This window comes from Coregonus clupeaformis, chromosome 15 (assembly GCF_020615455.1).
Source record: "Coregonus clupeaformis isolate EN_2021a chromosome 15, ASM2061545v1, whole genome shotgun sequence".
Classification (NCBI taxonomy): Eukaryota; Metazoa; Chordata; class Actinopteri; order Salmoniformes; family Salmonidae; genus Coregonus; species Coregonus clupeaformis.
In genome coordinates, this window is record NC_059206.1 from 47,659,656 (window position 1) to 47,681,930 (window position 22,275).

General features: G+C 41.9%; 1 protein-coding gene across 1 annotated transcript; it reads right to left on the bottom strand.

Moving 5' to 3' along the window:
- Positions 1-623: 623 nt before the first annotated feature.
- On the bottom strand, positions 624-21,156 carry LOC121582795 (LIM/homeobox protein Lhx5). The gene is made up of 5 exons (XM_041898897.2): positions 20,328-21,156; positions 17,595-17,818; positions 15,653-15,930; positions 2,901-3,066; positions 624-1,005 (listed from the first exon to the last, which is right to left on the bottom strand). The coding sequence occupies exons 1-5, from the start codon at positions 20,498-20,500 to the stop codon at positions 659-661; spliced, it is 1,188 nt and encodes a 395-aa protein (XP_041754831.1). The 5' UTR covers positions 20,501-21,156; the 3' UTR covers positions 624-658.
- Between the last annotated feature and the right edge of the window lie 1,119 nt (positions 21,157-22,275).

A 22,275-nucleotide genomic window follows, 5' to 3' on the forward strand; every position in this document is an offset into this window, starting at 1 on the left:
GAGCATTGTATTGGAAGCAATATTACAATAGGAGAACCAGTCAAACATTATGCAGAAGAGGAACTGACCAGTTAGGCCTACAACATTGTGCCTCTAAGAAACAGTAGAATAAAAAACCAAAACAGTTCTGAAACCAAAAAATAAAATACATCAAACGTCCCTTTTGGCTTGTATTCTTTCTGTATCTCTCTCCACAATATCAAGTGTCCTTAGTCTCCATCAACGGATACCTCCACTGCTTCTCGGAGTGAGAGAGGGAGATACGGGGGTGAGAGGAACCGCCTAAGCGTTTTTTTTATTTATTTTTATCCCAGTTCATGGTTCCCAGAGGTGGGTGGGGGTGTATTTCTACTACAATCCAGGCCTGAATGGGGTGGCGAATAGTATGACAAAGTTCATATTTTTCCAGCAAAGCCGCCCCATCCTGGATCATCAGTCCTTCACGTATGTGAAGGATCAGAGTTGGGGGGTAACAATTCCATTTTAACTCCATCAATTCAGCAAGCCAATTCAAAATCCCAATTAACGAATACATAAACTGCACTTTTCAATTCATAATAACTCATTCATAACGTCTTCAAATTCATCTCTTGAATTGATTTGGAAGTTCACACCCCCCCCAACCTCTGATCCCAGATCCAGACGTCCCCCCTCTAGTCTACCAGACGGTGGTCTCTCCCATCTCCTGTCCGGGGTGGGACATGGGGGCGCTGTAGCTAGAGTTACTAGCCAGGGAGAAAGGTGGGCTGGGCCCCCCTCCATACGCCTCTCCAGGGACGGGCTGCAGGGAGCTGGGCAGGCCGGGCTCGGGGCTGGGGGTGTCTGTGTGGGAGATCATGTCCGTGAACCTCTGGTCATCAGAGGGGTGGTGGGCTGACACAGAGCCCTCCATGGCCCCTCCATGGATATAGGGGGATTCTGCTGGAGACTGAGCCTGAGAGGAGGGAGGGCCGTGGGGGAAGAAGTCGTAGTTTCCCCCTGCTCCATAGTAGTCGCCCTGGTACTCTGTGGGGGGGGAGATACGATTATTCAAATAGAAAACAAATCATCTAATTCATTGTGCAGCACACAGACGAAACAATCTATATAGCTACATTCAAAATCACTGAAATTGAATCTCACACACTTTTAATAACGGACCTGCATAAAGATTCAAGATTTGTAAAAATAATTGCACTATTGAGTAGCCTAAGTAACATTATAACATTTCAAAGAGGGAAAGGGAACGGTTCAGTTCACTGTTATAGCTGAAAAGTGAAAACGCAAATCACAACTAAACTTCTAAAATCCACCCTGGTACTCCTTTTTTGTTATATATTAATACGATTTTGATTGCTGACACTCATCCTTTCGTCAGTTAATTTTAGGATTTTTCTTATTTTCTTATTCAAAGCGCCTAAACTTTCAAAAGGAAATGAAAATCACACTTTCTACTCTAAATTTCAGTTATACACCATACTCTTTATCTTTTAGTGTGAGTGTGTTCCTTATTTCAGTATTACAAAGGGAAAGAGCAAAAATAACTAACCAAACACATCAAATTCAATGATGTCTTGTTTAATGTACAGTTTGATGTTAAACAACCATTCTTACTAATCCAACAATCTGGAACACACACACACACGTTGTGTCAAGATCCGTTAAATGTAGTCAGACAGACATTTCATTATGCTTTGTTCCTAACTTGACAAAGAAACATTTCCCGTCTACATAACTAAATCAGCAGCACGCCAACCTTCTGTTACAAATTGTGCTAATGAGGGGAAGGATAAATCCACTATCAATGCAATGAAATCCCATTTTTTCTCAAAAACCAAATAAACAAGCTAATTATTGAGTCGCACAAACAGAACCCTGCTAGCTATGACAGACCTTGAGATTCAACCTGATCCTGGGGCGGCCGCGGGAAGGAAGGGGGGAGGGGCAGAGAGAGACACACACACACATACGTACGCATGCACACGCATAGACACGCACACGTGCACGCACACACACACACACACACAGCCTCTCTATGCAGCAGCAGTAGTAGAGGAACAGAACGATGGAGGGAGTAGGGAGCAGACTCCCCTGCTCCACCAAGGCACAAAAGGGTGTGAAAAGACGCATGCTGAGAACGGAGGGAGCTAGGAGCAAGAGATTAAGGTTTTGTCCTCCTCTCCCCTCCTTCCCTCCTTCCCCTTTCTATCCTTCAAGGCTCCCTTGTATTACTGTGGACGGATGCTGCTATGGTCCAGTATATGACTGATTCCTCAGAGACATCTCTCTTCAGCTTTGTACTGTTGGGATAATCAACTGACAAATGCTCTTGTTTTTATCATTCTGTGGTTGTTCACTTCAGCCCATTCCGGAATGTTCTATGTATTGAGTTTAACATTCACTTTTCTATATTTTAGAATCGTCTATGTTGTTTCAGTAGGCCACTTGATGAGCAGTCAACACCCTTGTCTCCCTGCAGTTTAGACAAATCTGGGCAGCACAGAGGTGAGCAATGGCATACCTGATGAAAACCATGCTGGGGGAAATTGTGTTTTGTGTATCACTAAAATCTGAGCTTTAACAGTGAGCATTGTCTAGCGACAGGTGGTGGCATTACTACGCATCGCACAGTCCTCAACCGACAGAGTCATCATGCTATCTGACGTAGGGCGGCAGGTAGCTTAGTGGGTAAGAGCGTTGTGCCAGTAACCAAAAGGTCGCTGGTTCTAATCCCCGAGCCAACTAGGTGAAAAGTCTGTAGATGTGCCCTTGAGCAAGGCACTTAACCCTAATTGCTCCTGTAAGTCGCTCTGGATAAGAGCGTCTGCTAAATGACAAAAAAAAAAAAAAAAAAAAAACGTAAGGCAATTGACAGTGAGTGTATTTTACCACTATATACTCGAACAGTGAGTGTATCTTACCTGTGTAGTATCCATAGGCCCCAGGCCCCAGTATGTCTGGTTCCTCCAGTCGTCCCCCCAGGGGCCTCATCCTCCGGGGCCCTCTGAAGAAGGCGTGCCGCCGCGCCCCTAAAGCACTCAGCTGCTTCATCCTCCGCTCCTTAGACCGACGGTTCTGGAACCATACCTATAGAGGAAGAGATAGTGAGCTATCAAATCACATCACATCTATAAGGACCTAGGACCCAGAGAAAAATCGAAGATTGTTATCAGATCAAATTAAGTGAAACTATTTTAATAGATTTTAGATCATTATCCTTTTCACGGAAGAAAAAACTTTATTTATACTGCATTTTATACAAGCTTGTCAAGCACACAGAATGTCATAATCAAAGTCGAATCTAATCTAACTTTATTTCTAGTCCATTACTTGTCTACAATGGACAGTAATCATCACCAGATGATTTCATTATCCATTTCACATTTAGTGTTACAACACAAAAAGCTAATGAAAAACTACAAGGTAGTTAAAATGACATGGCCCACTCCTAATCATCATCAAATCAATTCACCATCAAATTAAATCCAATTTTAAAATGTAAGATCTGAATTGTTTTTGTCAATTTTTACATTGTACATTTCACAGACTTGGAGTGCTATTTAACTATTCTTGTTATGCTCATATAGGAGTTTGAATTCTGTAGTGTAATGAATATTGCTAGCAACAACAGATTAAATGAATTTTGGACAAGGGATCTGTGGAAAAAGTTTAGAGAGTACAATACAATGTAATATTAATCATCCACAATTTATGTTCTTAGCCCTTAGATGCACCAAATGCATTTCACAGGGACTGTACAACATCAATGATACATTTTTTCAACTCAATTCTTCTTGTACTCCTCAACATTTTTGTTTTGAACATAATGCACTGTATTTTAAGCTTTAGAACTACAACATTTTCTCTCTGCCCAATGGCAAAATGTGTAGAATTGCAGGAAATTAGCTTTAAAACTGCAAAATGTTCACTTTGATGACAAGAGGGAGGCCTTTCAAATGTTTTCCAGGGCCCAAAACTTGATTAGTTTGGCAATGCACTGCAGAAGTCATAGTAAAACTGCATGACAGCTTTTTGTATCGCACTGTAAAGTAGGAGTTGTGTTCTGATATTATGAGAGGTCGGTCCCTGATGAATTTGCTATCTCAACGCTCTGCAACAAAAACGAATATTTGTATTATTATTATTTTGCTTGAGACCGGTGTAGAAAAGAGCTCTTCTTAGGCACATCACCTGTAGAAATAACTTCATATAAATAAATGGCTCCACTTAGATAGAAGATAGATTACAGGAGAGATGGGAGAAATAAGGATAATGTGGGATGGAGGCGGTGGAGGTAAACTAACAAACATGGACACTGTCTCTACCTCAACGTCCAACCCAGACACATTATGAAAATGTGTCTAAAATAAGATATTCAGCCTCTCCTCTTTGAGGAATATGGATGTATGTGACAGGCAGAGTGGAGGTTCAGTTTCAACCAGGACTCAGGTGTTGGAGAGCCACCACAGCCATCAACAAACACCCAGTGATGTCCAAGAAACAGAAATCACACTGGAGCTGTTTTGTAACCAGTGATGTGGCTGTCAGTATATTTTTAAATGATCTAATAAAATCAATGAATCAGTCAATAACACAAAGGAACACACACAGAGCAACATACTCTTTTCTATAGGTCACTCTTTTCCATGTGCCTCAACGGGCCTCAATCAAACAACGCAACTCAGGAAGCAGAGACATTAAACAAAGTCTTCACTCTTCCTTGGAGTCAAATAAACTGTCTTTGTACAGGAACAAAGGAGAAGAGGAAATATTTCAACATATGGAGGACTTGCTTTGCATTCTAAAAACATAACACATTTCTCGTTGTCTCTGCATCGGCGCTGCATAATAAGACATGTTAACACCAGCTAGGCTGTACCAGAGGCACAATCCCACTGTGTTGGAGATGAACAAAAACACACAGAGAAAAACACCTAAAACCACTTAGGCATTCCTCTCCATGCTTTTCCTAGCAAAGACGACACCTGCCTATTGAGAACAATCGTCTAACTGTAGGGTACATTTTTAAGGAAATGCTTTTACTCCCCTTGAGAGAGCGTTGCCTAGGGATTACTACACACACAGCAGACCTGGGTTCAAATACTATTTCAGGTATTTCAATACAAGTATGTAGATAACCTTTATTTGGAAGAAAAAGTTGTTGAATATTGGAATGTATTTGAAAATACCATTTGGAAAACATTAGCATATATTTACCATTACTTCAAATACATATCCTTGGAAGTATTTGAAAGACAGTATTTTCAAATAAATATTTTAATTATTTAGATGTATTTGAAAAAGGTTTTGAATGTACTTAATAGTTTGATTTGAAATAACAAACATCTTATTTCACTTTTTAATCAAAATATGCAGCCTAAGCTTTATATTGGTGTCTCATGAAAGAGGACAAGATGCCATGTTACATTTAATTAAAAACACATCAGGGTTTCAAAATGCTTGTCGGACATTGAGCAGCGATCTGGTCTGAAGATATGCCCTGCAATGCTGAAAAGCTGCTCCACAGCTGCGGAGGATTCTGGGACATGTATATAGGTACCAGTGGCGATCAGTGCATTTTAAGATGAGGGAGGACAAAAAAAATGAATGAGCATGGCCTTATTTCTATTACAGCATATTGGATGACTGTCATTCATATTTCATTCACCCAGTTCAATGTAACATCGATAGGTTTAGGCTACTACATGATACTCGAATTAGTCCAACATTTGCAAACAAGAGTTTCTATTGGACAAATTCAGGTATGTTTATCCCCGTTTTGTTCTGTTTGCTTCCGTTTAAGAAATGTTTTTCAACAGAATTGGAATGAATGCGCCCCTGATCATACAGTTCACTTTCATAGCAGCCACGTTGTATTCCTTCTCGCTCTCCTCTTCTCAACTTGTCCCTTCACTTGTGGACTTCAATGTACAACACATCAGCTGTATGTTACCAGGCGGAAAAAAACTTTCCAAGCCAAACCGCTACACACAGCCTACATCGTTGTCACCATATTAGCTAAAGTAACGTCATAGTCAGCATAGCGAATAGAACTAAGGCATTAGTAAACCCGCTACAATCATGCAGTAATGTTACAGTAATGTTACAGTCAGTAAGCAGTTACACCGGCGGGCCCCGGTGGCAATAAATTAGTAAAACCAGAATCTTACCTTGACTTGGAGGAGTTCCAGTGTTGTGTTAGAAAGTCATAGCCAGCTAGCTAACATAGCATCCCTCTGTTTGAGCAGGGTGTTTCAGTAGGCTAAACTAGCTAGCTGCATTTGCTTCTCCTTCAAATGAATTTGTTCAAAACTGTTCAACTACTGTCTTTCTCTCTCTTTGAGTCAACTACTCACCACATTTTATGCACCGCAGTGCTAGCTAGCTGTAGCTTATGCTATCAGTACTAGACATATTATACTTATTATCTGATCCTTTGATCAAATCAAATCACATTTTATTTGTCACATACACGTGTTTAGCAGATGTTATTGCGGGTGTAGGGAAATGCTTGTGCTTCTAGCTCCGACAGTAATATCTAACAATTTCACAACATATACCCAATACACCCAAATCTAAGTAAGGAATGGAATTTAGGAATATATACATATGGACAAGCAATGACAGAGCGGCATGGACTAAGATACAGTAGAATATTATAGTATACAGTATATACATTTGAGATGAGTAATGCAAGAAATGTAAACATTATTAAAGTGACTAGTGGCCAGTGATTTCAAATATCAGCAGCAGCCTCTAATGTGCTGGTGCTGGCTATTTAACAGTCTGATGGCCTTGAGATAGAAGCTGTTTTTCATTATCTCGATCCCAGCTTTGATGCACTTATACTGACCTCGCCTTCTGGATGATAGCGGGGTGAACAGGCAGTGGCTCGTGTGGTTGATGTCCTTGATGATCTTTTTGGCCTTCCTGTGACATCGGGTGCTGTAGGTGTCCTGGAGGGCGGGTAGTTTGCCCCCGGTAATGCGTTCGGCAGACCGCACCACCCTCTGGAGAGCCCTGCGGTTGCGGGCAGTGCAGATGCCGTATCAGGCGGTGATACAGCCCGACAGGATGCTCTCAATTGTGCATCTGTAAAAGTTTGTGAGGGTTTTAGGTGCCAAGACAAATTTCTTCAGCCTCCTGAGGTTGAAGAGGCTCTGTTGCGCCTTCTTCACCACACTGTCTGCGTGGATGGACCATTTCAGTTTGTCAGTGATGTGTACGCCAAGGAACTTGAAGCTTTCCACCTTCTCCACTGCGGTCCCGTCGATGTGGATAGGGTGGTGCACTCTCTGCTGTTTCCTGAAGTCCACGATCATCTCCTTTGTTTTGTTGACGTTGAGTGAGAGGTTATTTTCCTGGCTCCACACTCCCAGAGCCCTCACCTCCTCCCTGTAGGCTGTCTCGTCATTGTTGGTAATCAAGCCTATTACTGTTGTGTCGTCTGCAAACTTCATGATTGAGTTGGAGGCGTGCTTGGCCACGCAATCATGGGTGAACAGGGAGTACAGGAGGGGGCTGAGTACGCACCCTTGTGGGGCCCCAGTGTTGAGGATCAGCAAAGTGGAGATGTTGTTTCCTACCTTCACCACCTGGGGGGCGGCCCGTCAGGAAGTCCAGGACCCAGTTGCACAGGGCGGGGTTCAGACCCAGGGCCTCGAGCTTAATGATGAGCATGGAGGATACTATGGTGTTGAATGCTGAGCTATAGTCAATGAACAGCATTCTTACATAGGTATTCCTCTTGTCCAGATGGGATAGGGCAGTGTGCAGTGTGATGGCGATTGCATCGTCTGTGGATCTATTGGGGTGGTAAGCAAATTGAAGTGGGTCTAGGGTGACAGGTAAGGTAGAGGTGATATGATCCTAGTCTCTCAAAGCACTTCATGTTGACATTTAGTTCAGTTACCTTTGCTTTCTTGGGTACAGTAACAATGGTGGCCATCTTGAAGCATGTGGGGACAGCAGACTGGGATAGGGAGAGATTGAATATGTCCGTAAACACACCAGCCAGCTCTGAAGACGCGGCTAGGGATGCCGTCTGGGCCGGCAGTCTTGCGGGGGTTAACATGCTTAAATGTCTTACTCACGTCGGCTACGGAGAAGGAGAGCCCACAGTCCTTGGTAGTGGGCCGCGTCAGTGGCACTGTCCTCAAAGCGGGCGAAGAAGGTGTTTAGCTTGTCTGGAAGCGAGACGTCGGTGTCGGCGACGTGGCTGGTTTTCCTTTTGTAGTCTGTGATTGTCTGTAGACCCTGCCACATACGTCTCGTGTCTGAGCCGTTGAATTGCTACTCCACTTTGTCTCTATACTGATGTTTTGCCAGTTTAATTGCCTTGCGGAGTGAGTAGCTACACTGTTTGTATTCTGCCATATTCCCAGTCACCTTGCCATGGTTAAATGCGGTGGTTCGCGCTTTCAATTTTGTGCGAATGCTGCCATCTATCCACGGTTTCTGGTTAGGGTAGGTTTTAAAAGTCACAGTGGGCACAACATCTCCTATACACTTCATGATAAACTCAGTCACCGTTTCAGTGTATTCGTCTAAATTATTTTCGCAAGCTACCCAGAACATATCCCAGTCCATGTGATCAAAACAATCTTGAAGCATGGATTCCGATTGGTCAGACCAGCGTTGAATAGTCCTTAGCACGGGCACTTCCTGTTTGAGTTTCTGCCTATAGGAAGGGAGAAGCAAAATGGAGTCGTGGTCAGATTTGCCGAAAGTAGGGTGGACAACATGTCAGATCATGCTGCAAGAGCTCTGATAGGTTGGAGGACGTCCTCCGGAAGTTGTCATAATTACTGTGTAAGTCTATGGAAGGGGGTGAGAACAATGAGCCGCCTAGGTTTTGTATTGAAGTCAATGTACCTAGAGGAGGACGGAAGCTAGCTGTCTTCCGGCTACACCATGGTGCTACCCTACAGAGTGCTGTTGAGGCTACTGTTGACCTTCTTTGCAAAATAGGAGCAAAAGAAGGTCAACAGAGGAGCCTCCACTGATAGGTACTCAGCAGCAACTCTGTGCAGTGTTGGGTATGTGTGACTGTGTGACTGTGTTTCAGTCTGAGGATCAGTAGTTGGTGGAAGATATGGGGTGATGAGGTACTCCTCAAGGTTATTATAGTAAACTAAAACTGAAACTAAAATAAACTAAAATTGGAGAATAAAAAACAATAACTGAAAAATACTAATAAAAAAAAAAAAAATTACAAACTTAAACTATACTGAAACTATTATCTTTGACTGCAAAACTAACTAAAATAAAAACAACCAAATTATGTTTAGTTGTAGTTTTTGTTATTCTAAACTTTGGGCAAAAATGTCATGGGGTTTTCAAGCTTTTTTTTCTAATGGGGTTTTCATGCTTCTGAAACTGGCGGGTAAATGCTGCCAGTAGAGGGTGGTTTCAAATAGGCCTCGCTTGTGCATCACTAGCTATCAGTAGCTATCAGTAGATAACAGGGAAGAAATACGAGGGCGCTCATGGAGCGTGAGCGTGAACAATGGCGGCAGCAAAAGGTAAAGCCCTGTATGGGATTGTTTTGAGTACATTGCTGGAAAGGACTAAAGTAAATGTATTGTAGTGTCAGCAGTGTGTGTGGACAGAGATACACTGAACAAAAATATAAACGCAACATGTAAAGTGTTGGTCCCATGTTTCATGAGCTGAAATAAAAGATCCCAGAAATGTTCCATACGCACAAAAAGCTTATTTCTCTCAAATGATGTGCACAAATTTGTTTACATCCCTGTTATTGAGCATGTCTCCTTTGCCAAGATAATCCATCCACCTGACAGGTGTGGCATATCAAGAATCTGATTAAACGGCATGATCATTACACAGGTGCACCTTGTGCTGGGGACAATAAAAGGCCACTCTAAAATGTACAGTTTTGTCACATAACACAATGCCACAGATGTCTCAAGTTTTGAGGGGGCGTGTAATTGGCATGCTGACTGCAGGAATGTCCACCAGAGCTGTTGCCAGAGAATAGAATGTTCATTTCTCTACCATAAGCCGCGTCCAATGTCGTTTTAGAAAATGTGGTAGAACGTCCAACCGACCTCATAACTGCAGACCATGTGTAACCACGCCAGCCCAGGACCTCCACATCTGGCTTCTTCACCTGCGGGATCATTTGAGACCAGCCACCCGGACAACTGATGAAACTGTGGGTTTGCACAACTGAAGAATTTCTGAACAAACTGTCAGAAACCGTCTCAGGGAAGCTCATCTGCGTGCTCGTTGTCCTCTCCAGGGTCTTGAGTTGACTGCAGTTCGACGTCGTAACCGACTTCAGTGGGCAAATGCTCACCTTCGATGGCCACTGGCACGCTGGAGAAGTGTGCTCTTCACGGATAAATCCCGGTTTCAACTGTACCGGGCAGATAGCAGGCAGCGTATATATGGCGTCATGTGGGCGAGCGGTTTGCTGATGTCAACGTAGTGAACAGAGTGCCCCATGGTGGCAGTGGGGTTATGGTATGGGCAGGCATAAGCTACGGACAATGAACACAATTGCATTTTATAGATGGCAATTTGAATGCACAGAGGTACTGTGACGAGATCCTGAAGCCCATTGTCCTGACATTCATCAGCCGCCATCACCTCATGTTTCAGCATGATAATGGACGGTCCCATGTCGCAAGGATCTGTACACAATTCCTGGAAGCTGAAAATGCCCCAGTTCTTCCATGGCCTGCATATTCACCAGACATGTCACCCATTGAGCATGTTTGGGATGCTCTGGATCGACGTGTACGACAGCGTGTTCCAGTTCCTGCCAAAGTCCAGCAACTTCGCACAGCTATTGAAGAGGAGTGGAACAACATTCCACAAGACACAATCAACAGCCTGATCAACTCTATGCGAAGGAGATGTCACGCTGCATGAGGCAAATGGTGGTCACACCAGATACTGACTGGTTTTCTGATCCACGCCCCTACTTTTTTTTAAAGGTATCTGTGACCAACAGATGCATATCTTTATTCGCAGTCATGTGAAATCAATAGATTAGGGCCTAATTAATTTATTTCAATTGACTGATTTCCTTATATGAACTGTAACTCAGTAAAATTGTTGAAATTGTTGCATGTTGCATTCATATTTTTGTACAGTGTAAAAGGGAAAACCCAACCTCAAAGTTAAACTGAACAGCGCCCACAAAGAATCATACAAACAATTTCAGGATAAAGACAAGGTGAGACAGCCACCAGCTATTAGTAGCTGCACGTAAATGGCAATGTTAGGACAATCAACTTTAGCAGTTTGAATCAAAAGAGCAGAAACATGGCAACCTAATTCAAACGAGTAAAAAAAAAGAGAAGAAGCACTGGTTAATATATTGATTCAGTCTGGCAAGTCCATGAGACTGTACGATGAGCCAGCCTTCAGAAAGTTCAACCAAACACTTGATGCCAAATTTAGAACTCCCGGCGCTGCTAGAGTAAACGTGTTGATTGCTTTGTAAATGGATACAGTAACCCAGAAGGTTAAGGAGATTCTGAAAGAGGCATGGAAAATAACCCTGGGTGTAGACAGATGGATGAAGAAAGGATTGACTGCTTTGTTTATGTACATATCAACCTGCTTCTATCGCCCTTCTTCCAAGAAGGCATAGCATGTGTTGCTCAAGCTCCATCAGATTTAGCATTAACACACCAGAGAGGTAATTGACTGCACATTGGAAGCATGGGACATACCATAGGAGAAGATCCTACTCGTCGTAACTGACAACGGGGCGAACATAGTCAAGACTATCAAGCTATTACAGAACAGGCAAGAGAATACCCGTGACCAACAACAACCAGAGATGGCCATAGCTTTGAACGGTGCGGCAGAAATGTCAGACACCGGTAATTATCCTTTTAAATCCAAGTCACATTAAGATTGATTTATAACTTAAACATAACCAAACCTATGACCTGACCCATCACCTTATGTATTACTGCCCCCCAGTGGCAAGAAGTAACATCCCAAAATAACACAAACTATAGGCCTACAACACATAAATGGCTCCTAGCCTCCCACACATAGGCTACTTTCGGTCACTAACACTAAAACTAAAACTGAAACGAAATAGAAATGATTTGATAAAATTCTAACAAAAAAAATCGAACTAAATAAAAATGAGTAAATTAAGTCTGAAAACTAACTGAAATAAAACTGAATTTCAAATAAAAATCTAAAAACAACTAGAAATGAAAAACTAAGAGAAAATCAAAAACGATAAACTTGGTAGGCTACTTCTCAATTTCTTTGTTGTTTGGAGTACATGCAGCCGTGCTTGCTTGTCCAATCGACTTTTCTTCACTGGTGGTGGTGACTCACTGTGTGGGACAACCTGTGTTGTGTTGGTGAACTTTGTGTCCAGATCATTGATATCTGCAGTAAGAGCAGCCTTCTCAGTGGCATTGCACCATGCCAGTTTAAAGTGTGGATCCAAGACTGAGGCAATCTGGTATGGCTTTTTCTGCTCATAAACAGTCAGGCGCTTCTCAACTGCTTCTTTCAGGTTTTTGACAAGCTTTTGATTGAACCTGGTAGAGTAATTGGTGAGATGTTTAGTAAGTCCTCTGATGCATGGAATGATGTAGCTGGCTATGACAATTCCGGATCTTTGCGCACGCAATCTGTGGCAACCTCAAAGGGGGTTAGGATGTCCACAGCATAAGCGAGTACATACTTCTCATGCATGGATAGCTTGGTGACAGGCAGTGTGTCAAGATTGTCTTCATCCGCATTGAGAACTGATGTAATAATTTTCATTTGAGAGTTCCACCTTGTTGTGACAGTAGCTGGTTGCAGCAGTTTCGCAGGGACCCCCCCATGGGGAAGAGAGAAAAATTTGCAGTTTTATAGCTAATCTCATGCTTTTTTACACATTTTGCCATGAGGCTTAGAGAATATGTCTTATTAATATTAACAAAATATGAAATGTGTGTTTTTATAGATCAAAGTATCAGCTGTCACACCATGTAAATTAACAACAATATCCATTATTGCCAGAATTTCAAACACTTTTTTGGAGAGTTTGAACTTGGGATACTTTGCTCCGAACAAGGGCATTTCCAGGCATAGACCCGACATGGAAATTAATAATATTGAAAGTATTTTGAAAATTCAAAAAACTAATATTTTCCATATAAAATTCCCCAAAATGTAAATTTTAAGCTAAAATAATGCTACAAAATTCATTTTTTATAACTATAAAAATAAAGTTTCCCTGCTGGACAAGGACTATCCCAACTTTTAAGATTTCCTGAGCTAATTTCCTGCTATTCTACCATGAGAAAGTGTTGTAGTTTTAAGAAACGTTGCTTTTTTCTTTTGGGGGTTTGTGGCCCCCAAAGCTCGTGGGCCCCCTAGCCTTGCGGTGACACAATATTGGAGGCTTTGGAAATGTCTTTGTTGAGGTTATCTGCCATCTTTTATGGTGAGCTGCAGTGTGTGAGCAAAGCATCTCTCATGCTGTGTAAAGTGAAATTCATCAAGGTCAGTGGAACTTACAGGTTGCAGACCTTCCTCCTCAGTATACATTTAACATTTTAGTCATTTAGCAGACGCTCTTATCCAGAGCGACTTACAGGAGCAATTAGGGTTAAGGGCCTTGCTCAAGGGCACATCGACAGATTTTTCACCTAGTCAGCTCGGGGATTAGAACAAGCGACCTTTCAGTTCCTGGCACAATGCTCTTAACCACTAAGCTACCTGCCGCCCTTCTTCGGAGGAAGGCAGCAACCATGTATTCATAGAATTAGGGGGGGTGGGGGGAGGGGAGGAGGGGGGGTGAAACTGGCCACCATCTTGGTTCTATATACATCACAGTGCATTATGTTATTGCTAATCAGAGATAAATGGGTTTGATTCAGTGTTGTGGAGACATGAAACTGGGAAAATGCTACAAGGCCTGGTCTGAGAGGAGAGATTGTCTGGCAGTAAATGAGTGAGGACAGAGGAGTGAGGGGGTATACGGTATATGGTATGTAAATCTGTGAAATCAGTGATAATTACTGTAAGCACACAAAAAGCCACATCTCAGCTGGCAGTGACGGTGCTAATCACCCTAACACAGTCTAAACCCAGACACCGAGAGTGTGTGTTTGTGTGTGCATGTGTGTGACACAGAGCAGGTTATGACTTAAAGGCTAGAGATCTGAGTGTGTTTGGCAGCCATGAGGATATATTCCACTTCTAGAAGGTAAACAGTAATGTTATTACTCTCTCATTAGCAATGACCATGATCTTGTGGTCCTCTGTAGCTCAATTGGTAGAGCATGGCGCTTGTAACGCCAGGGTAGTGGGTTCGGTCCCCGGGACCACCCATACGTAAAAATGTATGCACACATGACTGTAAGTCACTTTGGATAAAAGCGTCTGCTAAATGGCATATTATTATATTATTATTATCTCACATGTTGTCACAGGGCCATCAGATCTCCCTAACAGGGTTTGATGTCAATTCAGTTTTAATTTGTCAATTCAGCAAGTGAAAAATCCTGATAGAAAAAAAATTGAACTTTTACTTCCTTGACTGACCCAAACTCCTGCTCCTTTAAACCTCTAAATTGTCTTGGTTGGGATGTGCACTTGTTAAAATACACTGTTTTTCTCTATCACTATAACACCTTCCTTCACCACCTGTTTACAGTATTTCTGTGCAGTGGTGTGGGCTTTTTTTGTAATGACACCATTGTTAAATTATTGGCTGTTAAAAGCATTAACAGTGCATTATATTTCTAAAATGTAAAGGCCTATGGCTACAGATAGGCTACATATTTAAATATGCACATACTGTGCAGGCAATCCGGGTATTATACTTGCTTATACATTCAAATCATAATTTCTCTTTTGCTTTAAAAAAAACAAAAAAACAATCAAACAGGAGTCCAAATAGGTTACAATAGACGATAAATAGCCTGGTCAAATTGCCAATGTAATGTCTGATTATTCGAAATCTTTAATTGATAAGAGATAAAGAAAATCACAACTCAATCTTAAGAAATAGTCAACTTAATTATATTAATTTAGCACTTGATAGTGTAGCTAAATATTACAAAAATATAAAAAACAAAAAATATGTAATGTGGTTTCTAGGCCCATTCCCATTTCGCGGGGAGGGAGGTTCATTAACTCTCTCGAACTGATTTTATGGATTTATCAATCAGCATTTAATTTGAATACGTCTTGTTATTTTTCTCAGATTTTTTTTTTTTTACCAAAGATGTTTTTACTCCAAAGATAGGTAGGTAAATTATGATCTACTTCATACAAATAGCTTTAGGGGTCTGGACTGAAAAATTACCTACATTGTGTTGTGACATTCTTTTCACTCTCACTTTGTCAATTACGTCTTTAATTAAATCGCGATCTATTCTATCTAATTCATCACGAATGTGGAAGACACCAGACAGGCCCATGTTGTCTACACCATGTAGCCTTCCAAAACGCAGCAGTGCTCATCAAACACGCAAAGAGAAGAACCACAGAACATTCTTTCTCAATTGGACCTGAGAACTCAACACAATCAACCCAGAGCTTCTATTCTATTCTATTCTATTCTATCGAGTTCAGTTCTATTTAGAATAGAAATTCTAACTTGGCCAAATATAAACCAGGCTCTGCATCAACCAACAATTAAAATGCTCAAGTTAGCCTGCTCTCCTACCTGTATAACCCGCATGTTGAGTCCCGTCTCCTGGGCCAACTGTTCCCGAATGTGTCGGGTGGGTTTCGGCGTGGCCACGAAGGCAGCCTTCAGCGTCTCCAGCTGCTTGGCTTTGATGGTGGTCCGTGGGCCTCGCCGCTTCGTGCCCGAATTCTGCTCCTCATTCTCGTTATTGTTCATGTCCTTATCTGAGGACATGGAATTGTCCGTCTCTTTTGTGTCGTCCTGTATCGGGTCCTGGAGGTCCGGCGATAAACTTCTGTCTGTGCATGATGACACTGGGGGACGGGAGAGAATGGAAAGGTCTCAATCGGAGGTGTCATGGGGTCTACTACTAGATTATTGCTGTAGCCTGTCTAATCACAAATAAACCAGAATATGTGGAACAATGACGCCTCACAAAATACAAATATGGAAGCCCTTGTATATATATTTTAAAAATAATAACCTACACTTTGCCAATGTAACCAATATGAAACAGACTAAATGCATGGATTTACCAGTTTAACTCTTCACAAATAAAACAGGTGTAACCAACTCGACCCTGCCCGTGTGTGACATAAGCGGATCGAGATAATGAAAGAGAAATTATGCATGTAATGTGAAACAAAAAAAGGGGCTAGGCTGATCCCCAAGGACCCGCTGCATCGCACGATAACAGCATGTCATTGTCCGAGGGGAGGGCTGTTTGAGCCATTCATCTGACAGGACTTTATAGCGTTGATAAGCCTGAGCTATGGTCAGATGCATTCAGCGACGCCGAGATGCTTTGTTGGGGAACATCATCAAACGCTAGGCTACACATGCCCTATACACGGCCCATTGCAGCCGCGAGAATGTCAGTATGTTCATATTTGAAGCTACAGACACCCAACGAGGGGTCAAAATCAATGTCACGTCTTTCGAGTTTACAAATGTTATTCCTCACCTTGTTGATCTAAAGACAACATCGAATGCCAGTGATGGGAGCCTGAGAACCCCACAAACACAAGCTTTTCTGAAAGTTGTTGACTTTTATACATTTTAGTTCCAAACACCCCAAAGTGTAGGCCTAATATCTTAACAATATCAAGGCCATGTTGAATAATGACATTTTAGAGATATTTATTTATTAGGCGAGGAAGTGACTTACAGCCGAATTCTCCAAAGGCTACACATTTTGGACCATGTAGGCCTACGACACTGCAGCTAAAATGGGAAAGTAAGCTAGAATATAGAATAGAATCCCACAATTCATACACATCTATTAGACTAGGCTACTTCAGAATGGACGCAGAAGATACCCCAACGAATGCAGAACCAGAGCTAACACGCAGACAGGCACCATGTCCATGGTTCTGAATTACCTGACGGAGGCCTATTGTAGGACTTGATATAGGCCTAGGTTATGGCTCTGGATAAAACAAATTAAGAGGCTTTGTAGCAGAATAGGTTTTCGAAGTCATGCATTTTAGTTTGCAAAAGCATATGTGAATATGTGGTATAGGCCTATCCTATTTTAGGAATCCAACAAATAAAACCCAGCAGTAGTTCAAGGCGTTTCTCATCATGCACAAATAGTTTTAATTATCCACCATACCCAGTGTATGAGGATTGGATCCCACGTTGAAACGATCCGTAAATAAATAAAGACAAATTAATCAGTCAACGTAGGTGGCCAAAACAGTCTTCCAAAAAGCAACCCGCATGAAATGATGCTCCGTTGCTTTCAAATAAAAATGCAGACTATAATATACAACTTATATTTTTGAGGGAAAAAATAGGCTTATGCTACTCATTCGAAGAAAGAAAGGTCCATTATTTTCAGACAACCCTATAGAATTTTTCCAAAATGAACAGACCATTGATCCTTTCGTATCCATGCACTAGCCTAACATTACTAGACCGTCTAGAATGTCTACTGTAGACGCACTTTTGAAACCCTTAGCTATAATTAGAATACCTGAATTCAAATTGACTTCCTTGATAGCCCCTGAGCTTAGGTAGTCTTCTTTGCACACAAACTTATTTTCGTCGATGACGTAGAGCTCCTCGCCGGTGGACAGCTGCTTGTTGCACACCATGCACGTGAAGCAGTTGAGATGGAACACCTTGCTGCGCGCCTTGCGCACCAGATCGCTGGGAGAGATGCCTTGGAGGCAGCCCGCGCACTTCGTCCCAAACCTCCTGAAAAGAAAGGGAGAGGAGAGAGAAGAGGGGTGTTGGTTGAGAAAATAATACGAATTTGAGATGGACATTTCATTTTCGCAGACGCTCTTATCCAGAGCGACTTACAGTTAGTGCATTATTTTTTCATACTGGCCCCCCGTGGGAATCGAACCCACAACCCTGGCGTTGCAAACGCCATGCTCTACCAACTGAGCTACAAGGGACACTATATTTAACTGTTCTAACTTAATAAAAAGGCATTATTATACATATTGACCAATAGCGAATTTTGCAACTGTGGGCAATGCAGATGTTTTGGAAAGTAACCTGATTTGAAGTTTTTGTTCCCAGAAAATTACGAAATAGCAATGACAAAACACTTACAACAATGACTAAAGATAGTCTATAATAGTAATAATGTATTGTTTTTCTTTTAACCATTTGTTTTATTGTATTTCATATTTGCCATGATTGAAGAAGGGGTAGGCTATTTCGAAATCATTTTCGTTAAAATCTAACAGACTACTCTTAATACATAATATAGCCTAAAATGTAGTACCTGCGCTAGACTGATTTTCAACCTTGGAGAGAAATAACATCATTATTGTTTTAACAATAAACCCACGCAGAACGTATTAGTGACAATCAGCACATTGTAACTGCAGAGATATTCGAGGATTAAACGGACTAGGAACATTTTAGCGTGAAATCTCCTGTTAATCCACATTCACCCTCTTCACATGCAAAAAGCATGGTGGATATACTTGTATTATTTAGATAGACAGGCGAGTATATAATAGCCTAACTCAACGTCTCATCGTTTCCAGGGATAAGTCGACAAGGTAAATCAGTTGAAAATGCAAGTGTTTCACTGGAAGAAAATGTGTGCTACATATAGTGATGGGGAATGGGAAGCCTTATTATGTGTTTCTCCCACCATGCATTGTACTTTAGTGTTTCCCTCTCCAATGTGAAATAAATAGGCCTAATCCACCTCATCACGAGCCAGAAACCTCATCACGCGCCTCTCATGGTGATTTTGTAATCTCTCTCATCAACATGGCGTAGCCTCAGGGTGAAACAAATACAGGAATTGAAAATATTTCAATTATAATACGATTATTGGAGGGAGTGTGTGTGGGGGGTGGGTGTGGGGGGTGTCGAGGAAAGCCCCCTTTATTTTTACAGAATCAATCTCTCTCTTTCTCTGTCTCTCTCTCCAGCCATTTGCAATAGTATCGCTCCACTGTACCCTTTCACATGCACGGCTCGGCGAGGCCACCACACTACTTACACAACAAATAGCCACATTAGGGTGATTACTGTTTCGCCTGGCTAATTGTTCGGCCATTTAAATCCACCGATGGAAGCCGGCTAATATGATGGTCAAGGCCGTTTGAGGCCAACATTGCCATCACAAAGGCTTAAATACTGGGCCTCACATGTCATTAAACAATTTGTAGGGGAAGGGGAAAAAAGATGACACATAACTAATTGGTATGATGCTATGAGAGTGCGCGGACACAAACAGGGGCCTACACTTATCACTGAATTACCACTTTGAAGAGCTGAGCGGCTGGTGTAGGCCTAATGGTTAGGTTTTCAAATCTATTGCAACAAACAATAGTGGAAACAGAGAGTACAGGTGAGACGAAAAATGTATCTGATTTATAAATAGATTTAAACTGCCTCCATGTGCATGAATGGATAAAGAGTGAATATTCAAGCCCACATAATATTCAGAATATTCAACCCCACCAATAATATGAATTTATAAATAAAAGTGATATTATTTGTCATAATAAATATTAGGAATTAAGGTTATGATTCGTATTACATTTACATTTTAGTCATTTAGCAGACGTTCTTATCCAGAACGACTTACAGTTAGTGAGTGCATACATGATTATAATTTTTTTCAGAAAACACACTTTGTGTCTAAAAAACACACTCTTCATGTAAAACTCAAGCGGACAAAGAGTGATAACGTGGATATCTCAGGCTATGATTAAATAGTTCTGTCAAAATGCTAAATATATTTGTGATATTCAGAGCTCTAGAATTAACTTATAACTGAAATTATATTCATTTATATAGGCCTAATAATGATATGATTTTAGTTGCGAAACCAATGTGGTTACAATATAATTTCTGTAAGGCTTGAAATTTTATAATTGAAGTGACATTTTAAAACAATTCAAATAACTGATAGGTTATCTCACCTATAGGTGAATTATAGGCTATAATGTGAACTAGGCCATGGTGAACCATATCCATTTCCACAAAACAATGTGTAGACCTACAGAATAATATCATTATGGTTATTTTATTCTGTGAGTGACGCTAAAACGAGAGCTATTTTGATCATTGTGTGACATTAAATCAATTTCAGCATTTTAAGACACTTACTAACAAAAAACAGACAAACAAATCTTCAGAAGCAGCAGGGTTATAATTCTCCCTGGTGAGTTCACTGAGTTTTTGGCAAACCTGCTTTTACGCATGAATCCCCAATCTGAATCCTTACCTGAAAAAGTCAATTTTACAATAGAGCTTCCCATCCCGCGAGAAGCACTTCTCGGTCAGGTTACAGTGGCACTCGCAGCATTGGACGCACTTGGCGTGCCAGGCTCGGTCCAACACGTTGAGCAGGAACCGGTCCAGGATGGGCCTGTCGCACCCCGCGCAGTGGACCATCATCCCACCGGTCTGGAGGACAACGAGGGCCGACCTTCCCACGCGGACTCCGGTGCTGGGTCTGGGGCCACGCGGCTCTCCGCGCAGCAACGTCTTGGCTCCGGGGTTGGGGACAAAGCAGGCGCGAATGTTCTGTCAGGTGGGTGGATGGGTGGTGAGAAGCCCCTCTCCCCTACCGTTTAAAGGCAGGCTATAGGCGAACACTCCCCGAAGTTCCTCTACTGTACTCCTGGTTCTGGACGCCCCTGTCCTGTTCTGTCCTGGCACTTGTCACAATCCAGAATCCAGAAGATAAAAATATGAATTAAAAAATCACCTATAGTCCTCTTCTTCATTTACGGGCTGCGTAAAAATGGAAAGCCTGTTCGTCCCCGCTGTAGAGAATATGTTACACGGGCTGTAGCTTATTATTATTTTGTTGTTGTTGTCATCTTTTGTTTTTAGGTTCCACTTCTTCGCCTCCGCTCACCTCACGTCGACACTTTTCGCATCACTGTGCCCGGCTGTGCCGGAGAGAGGCGCATCCGTATTCAGATTGGGTGACGCTCTCATTAATTCCCGTGCCTGGGTGGCCAATCAGGACTCAAGTTGTCATGGTTAACCCTTTAAATAATGGTCGGTAACCTACCTTCATGTCGACCCAAAACATAAACCATGCTCGCAGAAATAAGCGAATAAACTAACTTTGCGGAGAGGGACACGATATTTTGGCAAAAATATCACTCACTGGTCACATTCGTTTTGGTACTACCTTGTTACAGAATGGACCTAAACGGTGTAAATAGGTCTACAATCTGCCATTTTCTATTTGTCAGCTGTAGCTCTACTATCAAGCTCTTGGGGTGAATTGATTTTAGGGACTATCCCCATCCGACGCTTCAAGAAATGGAGCACCAGCAGACGAATTATATAGGCTAAACTAGCTGGGCCCTATAAAAAACCAAACATGCCTTTTGTCTAATATCACCAATCAACAAGATCTTTCTCTGTGACAATTGGGCCAATTAAGACATGTTTTATAGGGGAAATTATAGTTTTGATTGGTTTAATTGAATCCTCACAAATTGAAAGCTAAATTAAGCTTCTAAAGACACCAAGGCACAAAACAAAAACCTGCGGACCATCTTCCATTTTCTTTCTTCTTTTCACCTCTTCTTCGTCTTCGGTCTTTGACAATATGACCTAGTGGAGTTGATGCCTAATAGCCAACACCTTTCTAAAGCGGCCTACAAAGTGAGGGGGCCGTCTTTACATGACATGATACCCGCCTTAAATGACCCTGAATGGGATGCGGTGGGAGTAGCTGAACAAGAGCTAATGCTACAAAACCCTCCCTGCATTATCATCTGTCTCTCTCTCTGTGTGTGTGGAGTGGAGGGGACGGGAGGGGAGGGGGACCTATGCAGGCCCTTTCTTATGCAGAAAGCTATTTACAGGGAAATGCACAGGATTAAGATAGCGGGGCCTCATCAATAGGGAGAGCCGGGTCACCCGCCGCTTTAACAGAGTAGCCACCAATCGAAGGGAATTTCAATATTTACCCAGATCATCGTTTAGTTAGTTATAGCAGTGCAAACATCATGCAGACGCTAATGGTTGTTAGTGGAAATGCGAGGCTGGTTTAAAACTACGTTTGAGCAGTTGTAGTATAGGCCTATAATGAGCTGGTTAAGCAGGTGTTAATTTGGACCCATTACACATTCTCATTTAAGATAACGTTTTAATCAGAACAACCTCATCAACAACATGGATTGACAACTTTATAATTTCATAATAAC